The sequence below is a fragment of the Eschrichtius robustus genome, chromosome X (genome assembly GCF_028021215.1).
Source record: "Eschrichtius robustus isolate mEscRob2 chromosome X, mEscRob2.pri, whole genome shotgun sequence".
NCBI lineage: Eukaryota > Metazoa > Chordata > Mammalia > Artiodactyla > Eschrichtiidae > Eschrichtius > Eschrichtius robustus.
Genome location: NC_090845.1, coordinates 6,144,135 through 6,158,534, shown reverse-complemented (window position 1 = coordinate 6,158,534; position 14,400 = coordinate 6,144,135). Strand labels below are relative to the sequence as shown.

General features: G+C 44.8%; 1 protein-coding gene across 13 annotated transcripts in view; it reads left to right on the top strand.

Annotated features, from left to right (window-relative positions):
- PNPLA4 (patatin like phospholipase domain containing 4) overlaps window positions 1-14,400 on the top strand; it is a 128,666-nt gene that overhangs the window by 27,881 nt on the left and 86,385 nt on the right. For 11 of the 13 annotated variants that reach the window (XR_011072197.1, XR_011072198.1, XM_068532449.1 and 8 more), the window contains exon 6: window positions 8,460-8,612. The exons of 1 other annotated variant lie outside the window; for it this stretch is intronic. Coding sequence is in view for 10 of the 12 variants with exons in the window: in XM_068532449.1 (XP_068388550.1) it covers window positions 8,460-8,612 (153 nt within the window). In the remaining 2 variants the exon portion in view is untranslated. Of the gene's footprint in view, window positions 1-8,459; window positions 8,613-9,343; window positions 9,523-14,400 lie in introns of those variants that run through there. One more of the 13 variants, XM_068532440.1, reaches the window with a different exon arrangement.

Here is a 14,400-nt window from a genome sequence, read left to right as displayed (position 1 = left end):
GGTTTTCCTAATTTTTTATTTTTTGAATTTTTAAAATTAATTAATTAATTTTTAAATTTTATTTATTTATTTTTGGCTGTGTTGGGTCTTCGTTGCCGTAGGCGGGCTTTCTCTACTTGCCGAGAGCGGGGGCTACTCTTCGTTGCGGTGCACGGGCTTCTCATTGTGGTGGCTTCTCTTGTTGCGGAGCACGGGGTCTAGGCACGTGGGCTTCAGTAGTTGTGGTGCGCTGGCTCAGTAGTTGTGCCGCACGGGCTTTGTTGCTCTGCGGCATGTGGGATCTTCCTGGACCAGGGCTCGAACCCGTGTCCCCTGCATTGGCAGGGGGATTCTTAACCCCTGCACCACCAGGGAAGTCCCTGGTTTTCCTAATTTTTTAAAAAGTTTTTGTAGCTTTCTCTGGCATTATCTTAGGAGACTGTTTTTAGCACCCTACTTATACTTGATATTCATTAACAATTGAATAAATGAATAAATGGAAATACACTGAAGTTCAATCTTATCATTTTTACCAGTGGATGTTCCTTCAGTGTACATGGCCTCTTTCCAGTGATTGAATAAGCTGTGGGAATGTGCCTACTTTCAGACCACGTTTTCACAGGTTCTGGTCATCAATGTGGAACAAGAATAAGGATTTTCAAGAGGAGCTCTTAACTGATCAGTTTTTGTTTTTGTTTTTTAATATTTATTTATTTATTTAGGCTTTGCCAGGTCTTAGTTGCAGCATGCGGGATCTTTTTAGTTGCAGCATGCTAACTCTTCGTTGCGGCATGTGGGATCTAGTTCCCCGACCAGGGATCAAACCCGGACACCCTGCATTGGGAGCTCGGAGTCTTACCCACTGGACCACCAGGGAGATCCCTGATCAGTTTTTTTTTGTTTTTGTTTTTGGTTTCATTTTAAGACATAGCATTAGTGTTGGCAAGTGACTATTTTATTGTTATTTTGATATTTTAATCTCTGGAACTGATACATGCAGATCACAATAAGAGCTATAGGTTTGTTTTTTGCTCTGAGTTAGATTTCAAGTAATATTTTAACAGTGTATTGTATAGAGAATATTTATCATTGTATTCTGGTCATTGAGCCTTTTGCATGGGTTATGAATTATTAATCTTTTCATTATTGGCATATCTGTGGGAAAGAGAACTGTAGAATACTCTGTTACTATGTATTTATACACAATGATTACTACAGTCCTTTGGCTTCTGTTTCTTCATGATTTAGACCTGTCACGAGGATACGTAGCTCAATCACTGTCATAGCAAACGGTGGTGGCTGGGTGGACGACCAGCTAGATTTGGCTTGATGGAACTCTGGTTATCAATTTACAGCTATGCTGAAATAGAAGCTCTTATTTTTCATCGGCTTTTTAAATTCTGCAAGTCTATTTGATTTTTGAAAAAATAGGTTAGTTTTCCAGGGAACATCTTCTATTAATAAATAGCACTTGTAGAATTTCAACTGCTAGAGTTTCCTGAAAGTTGGGTATATAGAATCACCATTTTTTTCTTTTTTTAAACAACTTGGTTTTTTTTTTTAAATTAATCAATTAATTTATTTACTTATTTATTTTTGGCTGTGTTGGGTCTTCGTTTCTGTGCAAGGGCCTTCTCTAGTTGTGGCGAGCGGGGGCCACTCTTCATCGCGGTGCGCGGGCCTCTCACTATCGCAGCCCCTCTTGTTGCGAAGCACAGGCTTCAGACGCGCAGGCTCAGTAGTTGTGGCTCACGGGCCCAGTTGCTCCGCGGCATGTGGGATCTTCCCAGACCAGGGCTCGAACCCGTGTCCCCTGCATTGGCAGGCAGATTCTCAACCACTGTGCCACCAGGGAAGCCCTAGAATCACCATTTTTGAGCAACCTTCAGAAATCCAAAAATTAAGTCAGCAATTTACCAAAAATCATTATTTAGTACAAGTCAGTACTGCAGGTTTTCTCAACCAGTTTTTAATTTTTGAAATTTTATTTATTTTAACCTGTCACCCTTTCATTAAAAAAATCTCCTATGTCTCTTGTCCCCTCCTGTGTTTCTTCATCCCAAATGGTAGATTCTAATCTGTGTCCTGGGGGGGTGGGTATCTATTTGACACAAACACACTCCCTCTCCCTTCTCCCCCTCCCCCCTTCTTCCCTCTCCCCCCTCCCCCTTCCCCCTCCCCCCCCACTTCCCCCTCCCCTTCCTCCCTCCCTCTCCCTTCTCCCCCTTCCTCCCTCCCTCTCCCTTCTCCCCCTTCCTCCCTCCCTCTCCCTTCTCCCCCCTTCCTCCCTCTCCCCCTTCTCCTCTCCCCCCTCTCCCTTCCTCCCTCTCCCCCCTCATCCCCCCACTTCCCCCTCCCCTTCCTCCCTCCCTCTCCCTTCTCCCCCTTCCTCCCTCTCCCCCTTCCTCCCTCTTCCCCCTCCCCTTCCTCCCTCTCCCTTCTCCCTACTTCCCCTTCCTCCCTCTTCCCCTTCTCCCCCTTCCCCTTCCTCCCTCTCCCCCTCCCCCTTTGTCCCTCTCCCCCCTCCCCCTTCCTCCCTCTCACCCCTCTGCGCTTCCACCCTCTCACCCCTCCCCTTCCTCCCTCTCCCCTCTCCCTACTCCCCCTTCCTCCCTCTCCCCCTTCTCCCCCTTCCTCCCTCTTCCCCCTCCCCCTTCCTCCCTCTCCCCCCTCCTCCTCTCCTCCCTCTCCCCTCCCTCTTTCCTCCCTCTCCCACCTCACTCCTCCCCCTTCCTCTCTCCCCCACTTCCTCCCTCACCCCTCCCCTTCCTCTCTTCCTCTCCCCCTACTCCTTCCTCCCTCTCCCCCCTCCCCTTCCTCCCTCCCTCTCCCCCCTCCCCTTCCTCCCTCCCTCTCCCTTCTCCCCCTTCCACCCTCTCACCCCTCCCCCTTCCTCCCTCTCCCCTCTCCCTACTCCCCCTTCCTCCCTCTCCCCCTTCTCCCCCTTCCTCCCTCTTCCCCCTCCCTCCCTCTCCCCCCTCCTCCATTACCCCTTTTCCACCCTCTTACCCCTCCCTCTCCCCTCCCTCTCCCACTTCACTCCTCCCCTTTCCTCTCTCCCCCACTTCCTCCCTCACCCCTCCCTCCGTTCTCCCTCTTCCCCCTCCCCTTCCTCTCTTCCTCTCCCCCTCCTCCTTCCTCCCTCTCCCCCCTCCCTCTCCCTTCTCCCCCTTCCTCTCTCTCACCCCTCCATGCTTCCACCCTCTCACCCCTCCCCCTTCCCCCTTCTCCCCTCCCCCTTCCTCCCTCTTCCCCCTCCCCTTCCTCTCTCCCTCTCCCCCCCTTCCTCCCTCTCCCCTCTCCCCCCCCTCCTCCCTTTCCCTCCTCTCCCCACTCTGTTTTGAGTCATGCCCAAGAACCTTCTGTAGGCGTGACTGTTTGTTCTCTATATCATGACAGCAAACAATATATGTTTGTAACTAAAATTTTTTTTTTCAAACCTCCTTCACTTCCCCTGGTCCGCCTCCCCCCAGCCCTGCAGAAACAGTTCTGGTCTTCCCCGCCTCCACTGTATCTTACAGTGTGTGAGGAAGAACAGTGAATGTGGAGTGAATGGACCAGCTCCACCCCTTTTGCCAGCGTGCTTTCCAGCAGGGCTGGCAAATATTTTCTTTTCGTTTTTTTTTTTTTTGATTGAAGTAAAGTTGATTTACAGTCTTGTGCCAATCTTTTCTGTACAGCAAAGTGACTCAGTTATACACAGAGACATTCTTTTTTCATATTCTTTTCCATTCTGTTTTATCCCAGGAGGGTGGATATAGTTCCCTGTGCTGTACAGTAGGACCTTGTTGTTCATCCATCCTATACATAATAGTTTGCATCTGCTAACCCCGAACTCCCAGCCCATCCCTCTCCCTCCCCCGCTCCCCCTTGGCAACCACAAGTCTGTTCTCTGTGTCTGGGGGTCTGTTTCTGTTTCGTAGATAAGTTCATTTGTGTCAGATTTTAGATTCCACATATAAACGGTATCATATGGTACTTATCTTTCTTTTTCTGACTTACTTCACGCAAATATTTTCCAGAAGTATCAGATACTAACCACTCTCTGCATTGTGGGACATACTATCTGTATCAGCACAACTCCTCAACGTTGCTGTTTTGTGGGAAAGCTCTGTGAAGTGGGAAATGTCATGGCTGGGTGCCAATAAAACTTCATTTCCCGGTGCAGGTGGTTGCCCAACCCCTGACCTAGAACAAGTAACCCTGCCAGCATCAATTTTCTTTCCTGTAAAATGAGGAAACTGAACATACTACTAGCATGACCCTCCTACCCAATAGGGTCATAGGAAAGATCAAATTAAATGATACATGAGAGGTTGTTTAATAAACCATTAGGCCCTGTGCCATGGTATTTATAATAATTATAGATATAAATGTCTCATTCAGTCTTCCAAAAAAAGTACTTTAAAAATTTATTTTATTGAAGTATAGTTGATTTACAATGTTGTGTTTAATTTCTGCTACACAGCAAAGTGACTCAGTTATACACATATATACATTCTTTTTCATATTGTTTTCCATTACTCTTTATCACAGGATACTGAATAGAGTTCCCTGTGCTTTGCAGTAGGGCTTTGTTGTTTATCCATTCTATATATACTAGTTTGCATCTGCTAATCCCCAAACTCCCAATTCCTCCTCCCCCACCCCCCTTCCCCCTGGCAACCACAAGTTTGTTCTCTACGTCTGTGAGTCTGTTTCTGTTTTGTAGATAAGTTCATTTGTGTCACATTTTAGGTTCCACGTGTAAGTGATAGCATATGGTATTTGTCTTTCTGACAAAAGTATTTTTTGTTGACTTGGTTTTTGAGCAAAATGCACTTAAAGCAAATTCAGCCCTGCATCGCGGTTCTATCGTGAGCATATCGCAGTGTGGAATGCACATCCAGGCACACACTGGGTGTTGTGGAAGGACTTGCTAGACGAACAAATAAGCCCTTTCAGCTGAAGTGACCACCTCGGGTTTTAAAGTTTCCTCTTTAATTATATAACAAGAGTTGCTGGAATTCCTGAGCCTCGCATGTACCCGTAACATGTCATGTGTAAGGCAGAGGTTGACATGTACTGACAGATGAATACCCTGCCAGGCTTGGGTGTGACAGGTGCCGTTACCCTTTAGAATAAGTGCATTAGCTGCGGTTTCCAGTGCTGTCACCCTCAGAGGACAGTCACACTAGACCCCCCACCCCACCACGGGGCACGACATTTTCTTCTCTACTGAGAAGTTGTGTCTTCACAACTCTCTGGGCTTAGGCAGTGGACCTTACCATGGAGCACGTTTAGAATATGGTCAGAGATGGGAATAAAGGGTATTAGGACAAGTGACAGCAACCGTGGGGACAGAAGCAAGTTTGAGTTTTGAAACACATTTTGCCTGGGAATTTTTTTTTTTTAACATATTGGGCCTTCCCTTCCTTTGAGGATGATGGTGCTAGGTACTGAAACTAACCAACACAGGGCAAAACCACCCTGGGAAGACCCATGAGGAAACGTTTGGAATCCTAGGACTCATGGCAGTAGTTCCCAGCTTATGGAGTGCTGTCCACGAGGTGGGAGTTGGGGACTGATCTGGAGGAATATGTTGCAAACAGTCAGAGAATCATGGCCAGGAGTATATAAAGTGCAGAATTTTAAACCGTCTGTAGCACACGCAGTATATTTGCACGGAGGAATGTTGGCTGCTGTTGGCGTCGTTTCCAGAAGTTTTGCTAGAATCTGAATGCCCAAGTGTGTGTGTGTGGTTGTTGGGAGTGATACAGCTCAGGAGAGCATGAACCAGGAGTAAGATGCACTGCATTTAGAACATCTGAGCTGGTGGGGTTATGGTGACAGAAGAGTCAGTAACGCTGAAAATTGAATCAAGTCATTTGACAAGCTATATGTTTTCCCTAGTCATTTATCCAATCAGAATAAGCTAACAAGAGCGAACGAAACTTGGAAAAAAAGATTTTCAGTTCCCTGAAACCTCAGTCATTAGCCCTATGGTAGATTAGAACACACTGCAATTTAATGAGCCAGATTGCCCTTATTTTCCTTAAGTTGAATAAATCAGGTGAGCTCTCAGTTAAGTTATGTGACCCTTGGTACATATTTTTAATTTCTCTTGATGAAACCTATATGAATTTTTACATCATTGGTGAGATATCCTACTGAGGATAAGAAAGGTAATTTTGGAAGGTGTCTTTTTGTTCTCTCTCTGGGTATTATCCTATTCCAGAAATTGGTATCTACACCCAGAGCAATCAGGGAAGAAAAAAAAAGCTCCAGGACAGTAAGGCACAGAACCAGATATGTGGAGGCCTTCTCACTACAAACCTCCCTTTTTTAGACTGTGTTTGTATAGTCGTGTGCATGTGTATATATGTATGCATATTTCCACATATACATAATATACACAAACATATATGTGTGCTCTATAATAAACATAATTATGTGTTTTTTTTCTTTTAAAAATAATGACAATAAGCGAATTATCTAGGTCAGGTTCATTTTAATCTAATCTATTTATGTTTTCTCCTCCACCAAAATGCAGTTCCCTCCACAGAAATTTTCAACACACTTTCACCTTTTATTTACTTACTTTTATTCCCTCTGGGGGGAGTTGGTGGCTGGCTGAGGCCTTTGTAAACAATGTGGTACTGATCATTTAGTAACCAGCTCTAGAAATCAAAACAAGAAAGACATTTAAAAAAAGACATGTTAGAAAAGAGGAATGAACAGTTTTAACTGAGTTGACGATGCTTTATTTTATTTTTTAATTTTTTTATTTTTTAAATTTTTGGTTGTGTTGGATCTTCGTTGCTGGGCATGGGCTTTCTCTAGTTCCGGGGAGCAGGGGCTACTCTTCGTTGTGGTGCGCGGGCTTCTCATTGTGGTGGCTACTCTTCGTTGTGGTGGGCGGGCTCAGTAGTTGTGGCTCGCCGGCTTCAGTAGTTGCAGCACGTGGGCTTCAGTAGTTGTGGCACATGGGCTCAGTAGTTGTGGCTCATGGGCTTAGTTGCTCTGCGGCATGCGGGATCTTCCTGGACTAGGGATCAAACCCATGTCCCCTGCATTGGCAAGTGGATTCTTAACCACTGTGCCACCAGGGAAGTCCCAGGATGCTTTATTCTAACTGGTTTCTTGCTCCTCGCCCCACCTTCTTGCTTTCTGCACGGAAGATTCTTCTGTGCGGCATTCTCCACAATTTCCAGCCCACCCCTTTTTTTTTCACATCACCTGCAGGGTATTTCCAATTCAGATACAGCTGGGAGCATTTGAACTTCAGTGTTGCATGTTTGCTTATTTATTTATTGTTAGAGCTGATTCTGTTAACATGTGGGCTCAAGGACAGATGGAGACTCTCTTGCCTTGAAACAGCGTAAGGAGTATTATCTTTGTGTTTCTTCAGTCCTTTCCCAGTGTACAATTCTGCACAAGCCTCTAGAAGCTTCTCTGACCTGCTCTGTCCGTGCCTTTCCTTCGGGCTTGGGTCTGAAAGCACGGAATCTCTTCTGAGTAATGTTCCTGTTTAACACAGCACCCCTCCTCCCGAATTCTTCAAGGCTTGAAGACCTTACATACTCAGGAACCGCTTTGGAAATGGAAGGGTTTCTGGCGGTTCTATTTATTTTTAAGTTTGCTACAGAAAATGCCGATTTCCAGTTCTTAGGATAAAAGTAGAACCTCCTGGGACTTCCCTGGCGGTCCAGTGGTTAAGACTCCGCGCTTCCACTGCAGGGGGGCACAGGTTCCATCCCTAGTCGGGGAACTAAGATCCCACAAGCCACGCAGCACAACCTCCTGTTTTGGGGACGGTTTGCTCAGTGTCAGAGTAAACTTGGCTTTGCATTCTGATTAGATAATGAATCCCAGCCTAATTACACATGGCTTCTTATGCAAGCACCGTCATCAGTAAAAATTTAGGTACTTTTTTTTTTTTTTAATAAATTTATTTATTTTTATTTTTGGCTGTGTCGGGCTTTCATCGTTGCACGAGGGCTTTCTCTAGTTGCGGCCAGCGGGGGCTACTCTTTGTTGCGGTGCCCAGGCTCATTGTGGTGGCTTCTCTTGTTGCGGCACGCGGGCTCAGCTGCTGTGGCTCATGGCCTTAGTTGCTCCACGGCATGTGGGATCTACCTGGACCAGGGCTCGAACCCATGTCCCCTGTATTGGCAGGCGGATTCTTAACTACTGCACCGCAAGGGAAGCCCTAGGTACTTCTTATGTGAAATGATCTACTTAAAGCTTTTAAACAATTGGAGAGACTTGCTGATTCCGTTCAGGGTTCTTATTATATGGGTTAATGATATGCGTACAAAGATTTGCTTTGCTTCCAAAACAAATCTAATCTGACGGGTCCTCATAAATCGTAAGTTAAGGGCGTTCCCAAGGCATGCATTGTTAGAGGGAAAGAGTCCTGTTGGGGAAATGCACGCTCATTTTCTTCACATGGGAGGGATGTTGTCGACAGGTGCTGATGAGGGGTGTGCTTTCCACAGAAGTGGGTAGACGGAGGCTTTACCAACAGCCTGCCCCTCCTGCCCGTAGGCCGGACAGTGACCATCTCACCGTTTAGCGGGCGAATGGACATCTCCCCGCAGGGCAAAGGGCAGCTGGATTTCTATGTGACCATCACCAAGCAGGACATACTGGTGAGTAATGATGTTCACTGATAAGTGAAGACTCCTCATCTCCGAAAACTTTCCACATGCTTCCAAAACTTTGGCGACTCAGTTTTATGTACAAATTGCATCAATATTTTAAATAATCTACATGTGTTATGCATATGGACATGACTGTTACTATCAACAGTCTATTTGTGAAACATTTTCCGTTTCTTCACTTATTTTTCAGGTCAGTATACTGGGCAGGATTTCAGTGCACTTTTAAATTAGATCATTGAGTTGCTTTAAAAGATGGCAGGACTTAAGTAGGTGAAAACATCGAGAAAAACTTAGGACCTAACAGAATAATTTAGATAAAAATGTGGATTCCCTTAATCTAGTCGAATAGCTCTCAACAGGAGGTGGTATTATACGCAGGAGACACGGGCAGCGTCTGGAGCCAGTTTTGGCCATCACGTCTGGGATGTGTGCTAGAATCTAGTGGGTGGGGCCCAGGGGTGCCGCTCAGCACCCTACAGTGCCCAGGACAGAGCCCACCACAGAGAAGCATCTGGCCCAAAACGTCAGTGGTGCCCAGGCTGAAAAACCCTCATGCGGTGTATGGGTGGGGCTGAATTTTTTAAATTTAATTTTCTTCCTCCTGATTTTTTTTTTTAATTGCTAATAGTATCTATGATAAGAAAGCTCAGGTTACAGAGATGATGTCCCTTTACCTGTACTGTAATATCCTCCAGCCCCCATTTGTCTTTCTGTCCTAGCTGTCCATGGCAAACTTGGTGAGGCTTCACCAAGCCCTTTTCCCACCAAGCAAGACGATAATGGAATCACTATATCATCGTGGCTTTGATGACACCATCAAGTTTTTACTTAAAGAAAGTTGGTTTGAATACAACGCTTAAAACTTTACAATGCAAAACACATTTCAGACCGTTCTTGATGGAGGTTTCTAATTAAATCCTTTTTTAAAAGCCTATCATAACTCTCTATCTGTTTTGTTATGAGTTTTTGTAATATTTGTAATTTTTAATATTTAAATCATTACTTGGCGCAAGGAAATGAGGCATTTTGGTTGAATTTGGCAACGTCATTAAGGTGGTTACACTCAGGTGATAAGGAATCGTTTTAAGAGAACCGTCACATCCTTTGAAAGCCCGTTGGAAATGTAAGGGGTTCTCTGGGGGAAACCGTGGAATGTTGAAAATGAGGGTCGTGGTGTACACATCCTCTGCACAGATAATGTGGCGGCACCCTTTAGACGTGAAGCATGGGTGTTTCCAGGAGATATTAGTGTCCTGTAGTTCCAGAACGGAAGGAAGCATGTTCTCAGGCTGCACCCCACTCCCTCTCAGGTGGGCCAGGAAGGATGTGAGAAATAGTCAGCATCATGAAAGGCCTTTAACAAGGGGTGGAGCAACGAAGGCTTGCTTTCCCTAGGTGTGTACAGTTGTTCCTGGTGTGGAGGTAGAAAGGTGAATAGCAGAGAGTAACCAGAAGCCCAGAGTTTGCAATTAGGTACGTCTTCCTTAGTCCTTGTCCTCCGTAAACCTGCTCGCCAGCTAATGTGACTGTCAGGCTCTTCTGACGCCTCCCTGTTGTTAATATTCTCTGTCCTTATCTCCCCAGCTCTTTCTCTGTCCTGGTTTCTCTGTCTTTCTCTCCCGATTCCTTCAAGGCCATACTTCACCAAGTGTTCAGCCATTACTCTGTGTACCGGACATAGGTACTCTTAAGAACTTAAATGGATAAAATACTACTAGACACGAAGAACCAAGTCAACCAAGTAGCCTAGCAAATAACAATTTAATCCAGAATCATCATTCCTTCATTATTTTTAAATCATGCTATACTGACCCCAGGTCTTCCATTTTTTGAGTAGTTGTCCCGTCACTTGAGGACTCGTGTGTAGGTTTACACTGACTCATGTACACCCGTCTTAAATCTTAAATCGTTTTTATGGCGCTTTCCCAAGCATGAACTCTTAATTACTATGAAGCAGTGAGACACTAACCAGTTTAATTGCGTGTCTTTAATTGTTTTGCATTTCTCTTTTTACCGTTTGAAACCATTCTTTAAGTCAATTTTATGGTTCTTAGAAGCCCAAAATACACAACTTTTAGCACAAAAACACCAACTACTGCTTGTTTTCTTACGAGTCATGCCAGGACTCGGAGAGTAGTGATGTTTCTTGGGGGGGGGGGGGTCTGTGTTTTTCCTACTCTAGCAAACGTGTAGTTAAATCTTAATATGTTGTTCTCATAAGTGACTTGAAGTGGATGGATTCTCCATTCTTCCATCTGTTTATTCACTAGATTTTCCCCTTACCTGTTATTTTATGTGAATAATCTATTTGTATGCTATTTCAATAAATTACTTATCGATTCCTCCCCCTGAGCAAAAACAAACCTTCATATGTTAGACTTTTAAAAACTATATCATACCTTCGACATATATCTTTGATCATGTGAGTGGATGGTACTTGCCTTGAAAAACCCTGTAAGATGGTCGAAAGATGGGTGTGCAGGGAAGCAACTTTCTCACACCTGGGCGACGTGGCACCGTAATACAGCACCTCACCTGTAGCATCAGTGTCGTCCAGGTGTGCTCTGCCAGCTCCTCACCTGAGGCCCGTCACAGCCCACGCTGTGTCGAGGTTACAGTGCGTCCTCCTGCAGCTATAGCAACAGAAACGGGCACTAACGACAGGGTGCCCATGTCATTGGGACCAGCCCTTCAAAGCGCTGCAGCACTGGTGTATGCAACGTCGGAAGAGACTTTCTGACTGACCCAGATCCGGATAGGTTTGCTCGGTAATTACTGTGACTGGCAGCTTGAATAAGTGCCCATTTCCCTGTTGGGGTAATTTCCTAATATCTTTGAATCTGTCATTTAAAATTCCACTTGTCTTTTCTTCTTTTCAGTAACACTCTTTACTTTGTAACTATGGTAACCCACTGCTTCCACTGACAATTAGAGAAAATAGATTTGAAGTTAAATAATGTGCGAAAGGACCAAGCAGTATATTTAAAAAAAACAAAAACAAAAAAACCCCACAAAACTCTCTTACATTCTGGTTTCCCAACATGGGGCATTGTGTGTGCCTACGAGAAGCTTGCAAAGAAAGAGCCGTGAGGCTCTGAGCATTGAATTATGATTCTAAGCAGACATAGGCAGTTAACATGGACACATTTCATTTATGCTGCTTTTTTTCCTGATGACTAAAACACATACGTATAATTATATATATATATATATATATATATATATATATATATATATATATATATATATATATATATATCATAGAAATGTTTCTGGATCTAGGGCATTACTTTTACAGTTGAGGAACCAATCATTAGGGAAATTCAGGGTTTTGAGGTTTTTCTGGCCTGAGTTATGTCTACCCTATAGCAAAATAAAACTGAAATTTGAAGTAATTATCCACATAACTTGAAGCAGGAGGAAAAGCAATTACTGCAGATGAGGAAAAGTGGATAAACTTCAGTAATAATAATAATTGCTATTATATAAGAGTATTATTATTTCATTATAACTTTATATTATAGTACTGTTAAAAGTAGTTATTATCATTGTTCGCAGATTGACAGTTTAGGTGGGCTGACTTCACGTAATTGCTCAGCTCTGCACTTAATTTTGCCCCTGTTGACACAACTCAAAGCTTTGCTGAGTAAATGCTAATACGTATAGTTATGTATCCTCACATGTGTCCCCTCGGGATAATTCTCCTGCTCTTTTTTTTTTTTTAATATCCCTTTCTCTTGACGGACTTCAAGAGGGGCAAGAATAGGATTCAACCTTTTCCTTTTTATATATAGAAAGCATCTCTGCATATGCAGTCTTGCACAACTCATAATAGCACATCCAACTTGATCTTGAAGTAAGGTAAAGGTAGTTTGTTGGAGGCACAGACGAGGGAAGGGGGATGCATTTCGCTGCCACTTCCGATGGCTCCTTGCACGGGATGCACAGCAGCAATGGTAGTAGACGGAGGATGTCGTCATCCCTAGCAAGGCATCTTCGTCCATTCAGGCTGCTGTAACAGAAAACCACAGACATTGCTCCCTGTCCTAAAGACTAGGAAGTCCAGGATCAAGGCACTGGCCGATTCAGTGTCTTCACATGGTGGAAGGGGTGAGTAAGCTTTCCGGGTCCTCTCTTAAGGACACTAATCCCATTCATAAGGGCTCCACCCTTATGATCTAACCATCTCCCAAAGGCCCCACTTGCTGTTACCATCACCTTAGGGGTTAGGATTTCAACCTATGGTTTTTTTGTCGGGGGGGACACAGACATGCCATCTGTAGCTCAAAGGGAGATAGATTTGCTGCTGTACCACGAGGGGAGGGAGGAATGTCCATGAAACCCAGGTAATTCCCTTGGGTATCCCCTCTACTACCATCACTAGTGGACTAGTTAGTGGAAAACTACTGCGAGTGTCTATGGCAGAAGCAAGAGTACAGATCAGTCAGGACTGAACATTTGGGTCACTGCGCTGGAGGACGGGCTCTGATCACCAGAGGTGTGGGTGGAAGCAGAGAGAGTGCATGATGGAGAATGAGTGAGCGGAGTGAGACTTAGCTGAGGAACAGTGACACAGCCACAGGCGGGTATCCTGCAGCACAGGGCAGGAGCAGTGCTCTGGGACAGCCAACCTGATGCAAGACAGTCAAGCCTTGGCACTGTTGAGAACACCGGGCCTCCATCACTGCTGGCTCTGGGAGCCGCCTGGTCATGTCCTTTGAGTGCTCTCTGTCTGTGACTGTACTTATTTGGCTGCAACCACCTGGCTTGTGGGAACTCGGTTCCCTGACCGGGGATCCGATCCAGTGAAAGTGAAAGGGCGGAATCCTCATCACTGGACTGCCAGGGAATTCCCTCTCTCTGACTTCAAGATAGCCAGAGCCACTGTCTGCTACTTGCTTACCCAAGTATAGTTGATACAGTTAAAATGCATCAATTCCTCCTCAACAGCTAGGGAAAAAGTAGATGAAGCCTTGCAAATTATCTTTCTCTTAATGTCTTGTGTTTAAAACTCCCTGTGAAGGGAAGCACTGTTTTACGGTAGGATATCTGTCTTCCTAAAGCATTAAAAGGTTGGTAAACACAAAAGGATTTCAATTAGGTTGTCAGTTACAGAGACAGAGACTCACCATTTGTCTCCGAATGAGGGGTTTGGTGCCTCATTGGAATTTACATGCAAGTATGAGGAGAACCATCATTTGAATATGATAGTTTTAACACACTAAAGCTGAAGGAGATTGTATGGGCTGCTCTACTGTCATTCCTCATGTTTCACTATCAAGTGTGTTGTTAGATTAGCAGCTTTGCAAATCCCGGCCTAGCACGCTGAGAACTGAATACATGATTGAATTTGAACAGGTTTTCTGGTTTTACAATCTGAAAACGTGTTTCCAAACACAGTAAGGTTGTTTGATTGCCCGTTATAACCACCTATATATTGTGATGCTTGGTACACCATTCTCTTCAGAGATTTCCAACCTCTCTCTCTTTTTTTTTAATGAGTTTTAAATGAGTTTTTTAAAAATTAATTAAGTAATTTAGGCTGCGTTGGGTCTTTGTCACTGCATGGGGCTTTCTCTAGTTGCAGCGAGCGGGGGCTAGTCTTCGTTGTGGTGTGCGGGCTTCTCATTGCGGTGGCTTCTCTTGTTGTGGAGCACGGGCTCTAGGCGCACGGGCTTCAGTAGTTGTGGCACGTGGGCTCCGTAGTTGTGGCTCGTGGGCTCTAGAGCACAGGCTCAGTAGTTGTGGTGCACAGACTTAGTTGCTCTGCAGTATG